General features: G+C 36.0%; 2 protein-coding genes and 1 non-coding gene across 5 annotated transcripts; 1 reads left to right on the forward strand and 2 right to left on the reverse strand.

Annotated features, from left to right (window-relative positions):
• Positions 1-463: 463 nt before the first annotated feature.
• Positions 464-3,615, forward strand: LOC136218812 (transcription factor TCP4). Its single transcript, XM_066005927.1, has 2 exons — positions 464-3,151; positions 3,248-3,615. The coding sequence occupies exon 1, from the start codon at positions 1,834-1,836 to the stop codon at positions 3,109-3,111; it is 1,278 nt and encodes a 425-aa protein (XP_065861999.1). The 5' UTR covers positions 464-1,833; the 3' UTR covers positions 3,112-3,151; positions 3,248-3,615.
• Positions 3,616-5,290: 1,675 nt separating this feature from the next.
• LOC136218813 (protein IQ-DOMAIN 10) lies at positions 5,291-8,555 on the reverse strand. 3 transcript variants are annotated; one of them, XM_066005929.1, is made up of 6 exons: positions 8,375-8,526; positions 7,747-7,808; positions 7,479-7,646; positions 7,013-7,240; positions 5,787-5,900; positions 5,291-5,701 (listed from the first exon to the last, which is right to left on the reverse strand). In XM_066005929.1, exons 1-6 carry the CDS (start codon positions 8,397-8,399, stop codon positions 5,435-5,437), a joined length of 864 nt encoding a protein of 287 aa, XP_065862001.1. In that variant the 5' UTR covers positions 8,400-8,526; the 3' UTR covers positions 5,291-5,434. The 3 variants fall into 3 exon arrangements, with proteins under 3 accessions (XP_065862001.1, XP_065862000.1, XP_065862002.1); XM_066005928.1 differs by lacking the exon at positions 7,747-7,808 and having other exon boundaries at positions 8,375-8,555; XM_066005930.1 differs by lacking the exon at positions 8,375-8,526 and having other exon boundaries at positions 7,747-7,818.
• Positions 8,556-10,144: 1,589 nt separating this feature from the next.
• Positions 10,145-10,218, reverse strand: TRNAI-UAU (transfer RNA isoleucine (anticodon UAU)). The gene has a single exon. It is a non-coding gene; the product is annotated as a tRNA-Ile (tRNA).
• Between the last annotated feature and the right edge of the window lie 1,197 nt (positions 10,219-11,415).

The raw sequence follows: 11,415 nt of genomic DNA on the forward strand, positions 1-11,415 counted from the left end.
AACATTCTCAAAAAGACCCAATAGAGGCATATGATTTAATGTAAGAATTGGTGGAGAGATATTCACATTGGCAAGGGAAGAAATCATTGGGGAAAAGAGTGGATGTATTCGGTTGATTCGTCATTAAGATTAAGCATAAATGAACTAAACAAGAAGATGGATTGTCAAACGGGGAAATTTGTTATTGGAAGGAAATGATTGACGTGTTTAGTAGTGGTGATGCTTGTATTTGATGATAGCATAATATTAACTCGTTTGTATGTTTAAGAAGTTAAAAACATTTTCATAAAAAAAGAGTAAAAAACATTAAAAGTGTTAATATTGAAAGAAAGAAGGAAAAATCAACATGGAAAAGTATGTATAGTGAAGAACATGGATAGATATTTGGTCTGCAAAGAAAAAGCAATAAAATTTGAAAAAAGAGAGGATTTATCTATTGAGATGCCATGCTACAAAACTCCAAGAAACAAGAAAAAGATGAAAGAAAGATGTTGTTTCTTTCAAGTGAAGCTAGAGAGAGAGAGAGAAAGAAAAGGTGTAAGGGAGGTCACTTTCTAAAGGAGTGGTGGTGTGTTGGCATATAAAGGATCTAATCTATCAAAGCATCATCCTTTAGTCCCTCTCTCTCTCTCTCTTCAACCAACTGCTGCTACTACTAAATTGTAAAAAACAAGTCTTGAAAGAACTAAACAAGAGAGAGACAAAAGAAAGGAAAACTTGGGAGGAGTAGGCCTTGAAAGAAAGAAAGAATTGGGGGGAATGAATGAATTGAGGGTCGGTTGGATTGGTGTTATCTAGTACAATAGCAGTGATGAAACCACAGAAATCTTTAATCTCTTTACTGACCGAAAACTGCTACCCTTACCTCTGCCTCTCTGCCCTGCCACCATTATCATCATCATCATCAACCTCTTTCTATAGGTCAAATTAACAAAGAGAGAATTCCTGTTCCCTATATTTACTGTTTCCAAGCATAACCCCTACCTCTTCCTTTTCATCTTCATTCTCTCTCTACACCAATATATATCAGCACCAGATTTCCATTGATTTGGGTATTAATATAATCTGTCACGAGGGGTATGGTATATTGGGTTATATAATTAGAAAATTGCAAAGTAGTAATATTTTTATATTAGTGTAGAGTACATAAAAAGGCCAAATTTACCCAAATCAAGTAAAAGAAAAAGGAAGAGAGATGGGTTAGATGAGGCTTTTGTGTTTGATTCTGGGTTTGTAGGGAGGGGAAAAGGGTTTTTTCTTTTCTTTTTAGTGTGTGAATGTGATGGAAGTGGAAATATTGAATGGCAGAGTGTTATGGGTATCAGAGTGGTGGCAGAAGTTGCACAAGCAACAAGGAGAGATTAAACAGCAGCAGCAGAGTAGTAAAGAAACAAGCACTACTACCCACTAAAGAAAAGAAAAAGTTACCTCCATTAAAAGCTGGACCAGAAGAACAAGAATAAGGGTCTGAGTCTGGATCCACAAAGGAATCATCTTTCTCACCATTTTACTCACAACCTCCAACAAGATACCCTTTTAAATTCTAGATATGTAGAGCAAGCAAAACAGAAACCTCAGGGAGGAGTAGGTGAAGAAGAACAAGGAGAAGAAGACCAAGACCATAACTTTCATCACTTACCCTTTCTTCTTCGTCATCAATATTTCCAATCCACACAACCTCACCAAGATCACAACCACAACCACAACCAGCATTTGTATCAGAAATTGGATTTAGAGCCGGTTCAGCCTCCTCTGCAGTCATCAAAGAAGCGATCTTTATTCTCATCTTCTTCTTCAACCTTGGCGGAGCAGAGCATCGAATATGCTGGAAAAATGGGGGAGAGCCACCACCAACCAACAACATCAAGATTGGGTGCAAGAAACACCGGAGGAGAGATAGTGGAAGTTCAAGGCGGTCACATTGTCCGCTCTACCGGAAGAAAAGACCGTCACAGTAAGGTTTGCACGGCCAAAGGTCCTAGAGACCGCCGCGTGCGTCTCGCTGCTCATACTGCAATCCAGTTCTACGATGTTCAGGACCGCCTCGGCTACGACCGTCCCAGCAAGGCTGTAGATTGGCTTATAAAAAAAGCTAAGTCCGCCATTGACGAACTAGCTGAGCTACCTGCTTGGACTCCGACTGCTACTGCCACCAACGCTAAACAAACCACTCAACAAGATCAGATTAACGATGAGAGAGATTATAATCTTACAATGGAAAATTTTGATGTTCTTGGTGGTAACGGAGGCGGCAGAACGTCGGCGACACCAGGAAGTGATGTTCAAAACATGGAGGAGCAGCAGCAGCAGCAGCAGAATCATCTTAATCCGGACAATAATTCAAGCTTTCTGCCTCCATCTCTAGACTCCGACGCCATAGCCGACACAATAAAATCGTTTTTTCCGATTTGTGCGTCTGTGGAGACATCATCTTCATCTATTCAATTAGAGAGCTACCCGCCGGATTTGCTGTCGAGAACCAGTAGCCAAAACCAAGATCTCCGGCTGTCGCTGCAATCATTTCAGGAGCCAATTCTTTTACAGCACCATCAGCACTCGCAGAACGAACACCATGGCTTGTTCTCCGGAAATGCACATCATGGGTATTACGGACCTTTTGCTGGGTGGTCTGAGCACCACCAGCATCACCCAGCAGAAATCAGCCGGTTCCAGAGAATGTTAACCTGGAACACCAGTGGTGCTGCTGATACTGGTAATGGTGGAGCGAGTGGCGATGCTGGCGGAGGTGGAGGAGGAGGAGGATATATCTTCAACTCAACACTGCCGCAGACAGTATCGTCGCCGCCGCCATTGCAGCCGTTGTTCGGCCAAAGCCAGTTTTTTACTCAGAGGGGACCCCTTCAGTCCAGTAACACGCCTTCGAATCGTGCTTGGATAGATCCAGTCATCGCATCCGATCACCATCACCATCTTCATAATAATGATCACATCTCGCAAATGCATCATCAACAATCTGCAATGGTAGGAATCGGATTCGGTGGATTCTCTGGATTTCGAGTTCCAGCACGAATTCAAGGCGAAGAAGAGGAGCATGTGCACGGCGGAATTCACAACAAGCCGACCTCTGCTTCCTCTAATTCTCGTCATTGATTCAGCACCAAAACCCCCCCAAAAATCTCACCTTTAACAGGTGCAGCAGCTCTTAAAATTTCATTTTCTTTCCAATCCCAATCCCAATCCCATATTCATATCATTATGTTTCTTTAATTCTTTTCGCATTATGCAGGAGCTTATTCATTTGAGATGATACAAAAACAGTCTGGAGGAGAGATTTTGGGGCATTTGGAATGATGAATCATTGGCAAATACCAGTAGAAGAGAAAGATCAGTTATTTCAATTCCTGGTTTGTTTAGCTTTCTATGCATATGATGTTAGAAAGTATCCTGCTTTAGTCATTTGTTTGATTTCCATGTTTGAGTGAGCTTTCAAAGCTCAACTTTGTTTGATCTCTGTTGAATTGACTATTATGTGATTAGGATTTTGTATGTTGTGGGATGTTTTCATTGCTTTTTTATTTTTGGTTGCCATTTGTAGCATGAATTGATAGAGGCAGAACTATTTTGCTTTTAATGTAAGATGTTTGGTGTTATTCCCATATTGGAGCAGACCTGGTAGGCATAATCTAGCATTATTTGAAAAAATTGATGTAAATTAAGGCAAATCCCAGATCAGCAAATATGGAAATATTTTCAGCTGTCTGCCCTTACCTATATCTTCTCAAATTGATTTGAGCTGGTTGTTGGTTTCTGTTATATCATAATAATAAAAAATGTCTCTTTTTTCTTTTCTTTAGAGTTATTGTTTAGAAATAGAAATAGTCAATTTATTACCATGCAGAATTGAAGACAGAGTTTCTCAAAATGTAGTGGCTTTTCTGTTTGTTACTTAAAGTGATTTTTCTTGGCTCAACAACTTCCTATATTTTGCAAAAATAATTGAAAGACTAACCAATCTTTCACATCCCTATCCTTGCTGGGATTTCTGGGAGCATCTAACCTCAAGTCCTTTTCTATCAACAGTAAAAATCTATATGTATGGATTTATTAGAATAGGAGCTGGATGATGATTCTGCTTCTCTTTTGCTTGACTAGATGATTTCAAGCATAGGGATCAACTTTGCCTAAATTAGCAACTTTTACAATTTTCTTCTAATCACCACTTAAGTTAGTTGATTCAACTTATTATGGGTTAGGATTGAAACATTAAAAAGATGAGATTTTTAATGTTAGAATTTAGGGGTTTGGCTCTTGACTCTTTAACCACTCATGATGAACATCTATTAACTTAACTACCAAAAGGACAAACCAAACATGCCCTTAAATTCAACCGGTCCATCCGGGTAGTGATGGTGGGAGAGTATAATACACAGAGAAATGAATAAGTTAGAGATGAATATAGGAGCAAGTGGGGTTGAGTTAGAGTACAATATCTGCAGGAGAAACCAGGAATGGAAGGAAGAAGAATAGGATGAACACAACAAAGCTCAATTATGCATGGAAGAATACATAGATGGATACAGCCTAAATGGTGTTACTTTGCCATCTGTCTTTTTTATTTTGGTCCCCTACCATTTCCTGTACTATTTCAGTCTATTCATAACTATAGCTGGATTTTTTTTTTTTTCCATTGAGGAAATACCACACAATTATAAAAGTGAAACACTTGGCTTCAATTGGGATAGTGACTTTTTTGCTGTAATGCTGCTCGTCAAATTACATTTTTGGCCCTCCTATTGCCACAGCTGTTATTTTTTAACACTTGGTCTGTGACCTTGATAAAACAAAACAACAACACATCTTTACAACTGAAGCCACACATTTTCTTTTTTCTGCTGAAGAGGTAGAGGTCAAATATGAATTAATTAGTCTCTGGAATAATCTATCTTGGTAAACTATATTTATTTATGTTGATACCAAAATGCCAGTGCGCATGAGATGAATATACCAACCATTTATGGCATGCTTAAATTGTGATTGTGCAGAATAATGGCAGCGTGTCTAGTGGTGCTAGATCTTGTTGGGATGTAGTAGTTTAGTAGCTCATGGCCTAGATATTATAAAAAAATGACTTGTAAATTGGGTCATTGGACGTTGGGATTACTTTAGTCAAAGATTAAAATAATGATTAGATGAAAGTTAAAAACTTTTCTCTGTTGTGTCTTGGTTTGGTGCTCAAAACCTCGATCTTTGACCTTTTGGTCCCCATTGTTCCTCAACTGAAGGCACCCAAGAGGTTTGTCCTCTAATTAAACTAATGTTTTCCAGAATATCCCAGCTAGAAATGTAACTAAGATGGATTTACAGTAATTAATGTAACCAAATCAAGCCGTGTTCCTTATTTTTACAATTTTCATACCACACCACTCTCAAACGGAGAAAGACGTAAAAATGTAAAATCTATGTATTTGTGAAATTATGTCTCGACTTGGCAAGTTGTACGAGCCGAGGTTTCTGCAACACTATTGGCTTTTGCACTTGATAAAGCAGGCTTGGCAGGGAGTGTTGTGATTTTCATCTCTGATTTGCTCACTTGCCTGCTGTGCTCTTTCTTTGGGTGTGCTTCAATACGAATCTCCCATGGCCGAGCAGCTATCCAACGCTCTTTCCAGCTCCATCCCCAGTTTTCCTTGCCGATACTGTAATAAGCCTGCCCTAGGTACTGCGTAGGGTTTGCTCTCCACTGCAAAAATGCATCAAACATAAAATGGAGCCATAAAGTGAGTTGCACTTGAATGTGAATGCATAAGGTTTTTATTCAAATCAACCTGATGAGAGAAAGCATAGGCCATGGCTCGCTCACGCTTAACCGATGCTGCTTCTCGTTGTTGCATTCTAAAAAGAATATCTTCCATGGTTTCGGAGCCGCCGCACCACTCCACCTGCAAAAACAAGATTGCATGTTAATTCAAACTAATCCCCAAATGTTTAAATTAACAAAATCGACCCAACAATAAGTAATACTAATTGGGAGTATTAGATTACATCCTTGCATGCTTAGGCCTACCACGTGCAACATACCAGTCATGCTCTTAAAGGTAATTAGTTCAATATGTCGAGACAGCAAGTTTTATTCGCAACCAACCACCATCTTTCAATTCAATTTGCAAACCCCACAGAAATTTAAGGATTTGAAAGAAGAAAGACAAAGATTTCAACAATTTGACAATTCAATTTTCTGTCAAAAGGAAGTTAACTGCAATTTGGATCCACTTACTACTGTATGGTCCCAGACTCATTGATTATTCATACATCCTAACTTTCTCTTTCTACCAACTATAGGTATCAGCAGAAGCAATTATATGATAGCTGCAGATTTCTCATTCAATGTAAATCATATACAACACTACCCAAATCAATGTAACAGGTAAAAATAGCCACTCATCATTTTCTGTACAAACTTTTCCTCAAAATTCTTTCAATCAACTTCTAACTTACCCATTCAGGTTCTAACTTATCATGCATACTTACATTTTACTTCTAAGATGTTGGTACCAAATTGGTGTTAACCCTTGAATTCAAGATGATAGTTTGACATTTAATATCATTTAGCGGGACATGCGTCCCCGCTTAAGTGAGGGTCCAGGGAGGGGTCCCACCACAAGGATGTATTGGGAGCAAGCATTCCCTTGCCAATTTTTTTGGCAAAATGCCGTTTCTAAGACTCGAACCCGTGACCACTTAGTCACACAACAACAACGTTTACCGTTGCGCCAAGGCTCGACCTCATAGATCACATAACATTATGATACAATAAATCGTTTTGACACCCCGCAAAACACGTATCACACATCTGACGAAGACATTCCTAAAATTAAAGTTGTGGGACTGAAATTTACCATATTGAAATTCAAGAGCTTACTATCAAAATTTAAACCAATACAGGAACTAAAAATCCTATAATACTATTATGGGAAATTTGGCAGCATTGTAGTATTTGATAAATTAAGCAATAAAAGCATTTAATTGCAAAGTAGGTAAGAGAGACTAGTACCTCCAGTTCTTGAAGTTTGGCCTCAAGTTTTAACTGATTCTCTAATTTTCGTTGCTTAATCCGGCCTTCTGTAACCATATGGTGTCGTCGAGCTTTAACCTGAGCCTGTACGTAACTCCATGAATGTATGCAGCTTAATGCGCTTGAAGCTTGCTTTTGTGTATCATTGCCTTGAATTAGTACATTAAACCTCACTGCTCCTTTGAGACGACCAACTACTTTTCTGGCCTGATAATTCATCATACAGATGAAATAGCTTTCATTACATTGACAATTATAGTTGCAAATAGTATAGTTATATGATTGCATTGACCATTATCATTGCTTTTGTGTATCACTTAGCACTTTTATATCATCTCAGAGGCTCTGAAATTCTGTAACTTGATCATATTACCGCATAAATATCCCAATAGATCACTTGTTTGATGCTCATATGTGCATATATATGAATGAGACATACACATACCATATATCTTCGAAATGCAGTTTGAATCCGGATTGCAGCTTGATGTTCAGCAGCACCATCGCTTATCTGTATCACTCCATTGGAAGTAGCCACAGGACTAGTTGACTCTCCGTTGTCAGTGTTCGGACTTTCTTCTGTATCATTCGACTTTTCGGTAGTTGAATGTACCTGTCTCAATTGGGTGATTATATATGTAAATTATGCATAAGGAATGAAAATATCAGCAAATTATACAGGCTACTGTTTATAAATATATATATTCCTTAACTTTGTTGGACCTATCTTCCTTGGCTTTCTTCTTGAGGCTAATGATGGACCTAAACCAGTCTCCTGAACCCATTTGTATAGACCAAGATGATTATGTTTAGTTAAGTGAAGTAACCGATATATACATGAAACAGCAAATGAATGTCCACAATCCACATTGATCAGAGAAGGTTGAAACTGATCGGAAAAGGCAAAATGGATCGGAAAAGGAACATCTTGTAAAAAAAAAATAAAGGTTGAGACAGAGAATTCCCCCAATTTGATAACTCATGTTGAAGAACATATTAAACGGATGAACATGATGAAGCATTCAAATATACATACAAACTAGGTTCCTATGTACATACTGAATTAATTAAGAGTGAAATAGCGAAATTTAGGTTGTCTTCAATTCCTCATGAACAAATATTCAATACATTTATGCTTCAAATAAGTTTAGATAGGAAAAATCACATCATTTGATATTTATTATGTATAGAAAAAGGATGATCAGCAAACACTAAATTAGCATAATGATCAATATGATTGAAGTATCTCATTTTTGCATTTAATTTCAGCAACTAGATACTTATCCGAACATAAAAGAATTAGAAGGAATCACCAAATATAGAAGAATGAGAAATACATACCAGAGATAGAACAACAGTGAGACATGTTGTTGATCTGAGATAGTGGATAATTGGAGTATAGGTAGAAGAAGAAGAAGTGTAATATAAGAAAAAGAAGAGAAGGAAGATGCCTGCACTTTCCATAACTGACAACTCAACTAAACTGAAGCTTCTGTTTAATCTTATGGAAGTTCAAAGATCAACTACACCCGGCCCATCTCACCAAACCTACCTTGCATTTCTATTTTCTTTTTCTTTTTGCCTATCTTTATTATTTATTATTTACGAATAAAGTCTTTTGACTTTTAGATTATATATACATATAGAATGATTGGTTACAACACTTAGGTGATACTATAGTATAAAAAGGGCGGCCCGGTCGCATTACGCGTCCCCGCTGAGCGAGGGTCCGGGGAGGGGTCCCACCACAAGGGTGTATTAAAAAAGTTTAAAAAAATAATAAAAAAAAGTATCGAATTTAAAAATATTAGTTAATATTTAAATTAAAGAAAAGATTACTTGTGGAATCAGATAACCTAGAAGCGGTTAAAATTATCTCTGATAACAAGACCTTGAGTTTGGGTAGCCAAAATTTAGTGACAGGGATCAGAAGATTAGGTTCTTCCTTCGACACCATCAACTTTGGACATGTCTTCAGAGTTGCAGACCGCCTCGCTGCTGAGGACCATGTGAGGATATTGGGAATCTCTACTTTCTCGTCTCCTCCGGATTTCCTCTTCTCTTTGCTTTCAGATGATCTTGTAGGGGTTAGCTTTTCTAAGCTAATTCCGGGTTAGTTTGTGGGTTTGTTTGTTTCTCTTTTCTTTTCCTACCAAAAAAAATAAAATAAAATATTAAATTAAATATTTTGATTTATTAAAATAAGTGAATTTAATTTAATTGAATAATTTAAATGATTAATAAAAAATCATTATTAAACATTTAAACTAAATACATACTTAACATATTAATTTAAGTGTTCTTAGTTATCAATCATGATCTTAGTATAAATATTAAAAATTATATAATTACAAATTAAAACTATATATTTTCAATTTGGTTACAAGAAAGTAGTGACATTTTTTTACAAAATAAAATAAAAGTAGTGACACATCTCTTTCTGTCTTGAAATAGATACTTCAAATAAGCTGTCAATTTTCAATTCAATTTGAAGTTCATACTTAGATACTTGATATATGTCATTATGATTGATCTAATAAATTGAAAAAATAAATAATTAATGTATAAAAAAATGAAAGGTATTATGATTATTTTTTGTCAAATTGGTTAATTAGTGGTTTGTTTGGCATGATTAATCAGCACGATGTTAGTCAAACTTTAAGTGGTACATCATTTAACAATCTCTAACTATTTTTATGCAAATAAACATTATTATAAAATAAACTTTGTGTTTTGTCGCATTTACAAAAATGGCTTATAAAGTTACGAAGGGGAATCTTGTATTTGCTTCCAAAAAAAGAATACAAATAATAAATGTGCTAATTTTCCCTAGAATTAACGTAATTAATTCTCACAGCTCTTTGTCATGTGATATGATTGAGCGTAATTGGTAAAAATAATTATCCCCAAAAAAAAAAAGGTCTGTTAATAACGCGGTGGTACATGATAAATGGTGGGTTTGCTTAATCATGTCGTTCATGGGCTTTTTCTATTTCGACACAACGGTTGATGGGCTTTATTCTTACACGCTTTTGCAATCCCACGCGAAACGGAAAACAAATGTTTCAAAGGATAAAAAGGGCATTTTGGGAATGTACAAAAATTAGCCAATGGTCCCGGCGGGGCTCGAACCCGCGACCTTCGGCTCATAAGACCAACGCTCTAACCAACTGAGCTACGGGACCTTGACGTTGTAAAATAGCTAAAGGCACGTTATAGACAGGTAAAAGTGGTTTGTTTAATACCAAATACTTCAACAAATCAAGTCGACTGTTTTGTTTATCTATATATTTCAGAGTTAGGTCAATTTTAACAAAAGTTAGATACTAAAACATTTGTATTTGGATTAATTTTTCAAAATTGGTACACGACTAATTTGAACTAAATTCACTTAATAGATTAAGAGTCCATTAAACTTCACTGGAAATATCAATTTCTTTTTAAATTTTACGGTGTGTCATTAGCTCCCTAAATTTATTTACAACTTTAAATTTTTCTAAAATTGACCATCATAAGCTATTACAATGATCTATTAGCTACATACACCTGCTCAAAATAATACATACTTTGACTTGTCCAAATCTTTTCTTGTTCAGAAATATAAATTTAGAGAGTTAATAATATATTTTAAGTAAGTTTAAGGAACTAATTAGACACTCTTAAAGTTTAGAGGGTCAAATGGGTTTTCTAGCTAAGGAGATAGCAAATCTGAGTTAGAGAGGAAAAAATGGTAAGAAAACCTAAGATATTGGGTTGAAGGGTAAATTTCATGTATGGTGTACAACCTTTGTCCAATTTCACACTTTGATGTACAATCTTCAATTTGTCTCACTAATGTATACGAACTTATAGGTGACCTCACACTTTAGTGTATAGCAGGTAAAAGTGACCGGTCAACGCCTGGTCAACGTGCCACCTCAGCATTTTTCATCTATCCATTTAAAAAAGTGGGACCCATTTCTTATATAATTACTATAATACCATTTTTCCTTTTGAAATTACTAAATAACGGTTTTCAACGAGATTCAACTTATGAGAAATATGATTTATATCTTTGTTGTGTTTGTACCTTTTATGGTTTTTATTGCTTTTTGTAGTCTTTTTTCTTCCCTTTATGGATCTTTTACTAGTTGCAGTCTGTATGTGTGCGTAGTTTTATTTCTTGTAATTTTCTTGTTGTATTTGTACTTTTTAATCTAATAGAATGACATATAATATTTTTATAAAAAAGAAAAGAAAAAGATTATAAATTTGTTCCATTTCTCTTACTTTAATATGTGAATTCATAATATTTTAAAATAAAATTATTTTGATTCGGTTCTAGTTTTCTGTGAATTCCTAACCTCTAAAATTAGTTAATAATTAACCTTTTGATTTAAAGG

The sequence above is a fragment of the Euphorbia lathyris genome, chromosome 2 (genome assembly GCF_963576675.1).
Source record: "Euphorbia lathyris chromosome 2, ddEupLath1.1, whole genome shotgun sequence".
NCBI classification, from domain to species: Eukaryota; Viridiplantae; Streptophyta; class Magnoliopsida; order Malpighiales; family Euphorbiaceae; genus Euphorbia; species Euphorbia lathyris.

Excerpts from the sequence above, each read along its gene's own strand:
- LOC136218812 (XM_066005927.1), top strand. The coding sequence starts at position 1,834 with ATGGGGGAGAGCCACCACCAACCAACAACATCAAGATTGGGTGCAAGA.
- LOC136218813 (XM_066005928.1), bottom strand. The coding sequence starts at position 8,497 with ATGGAAAGTGCAGGCATCTTCCTTCTCTTCTTTTTCTTATATTACACT. Across the intron at positions 7,647-8,374 it reads TCACTGTTGTTCTATCTCTG|GTACATTCAACTACCGAAAA; the intron begins GTATGTATTTCT and ends CAATTGAGACAG. Across the intron at positions 5,901-7,012 it reads CCAAACTTCAAGAACTGGAG|GTGGAGTGGTGCGGCGGCTC; the intron begins GTACTAGTCTCT and ends TTGTTTTTGCAG.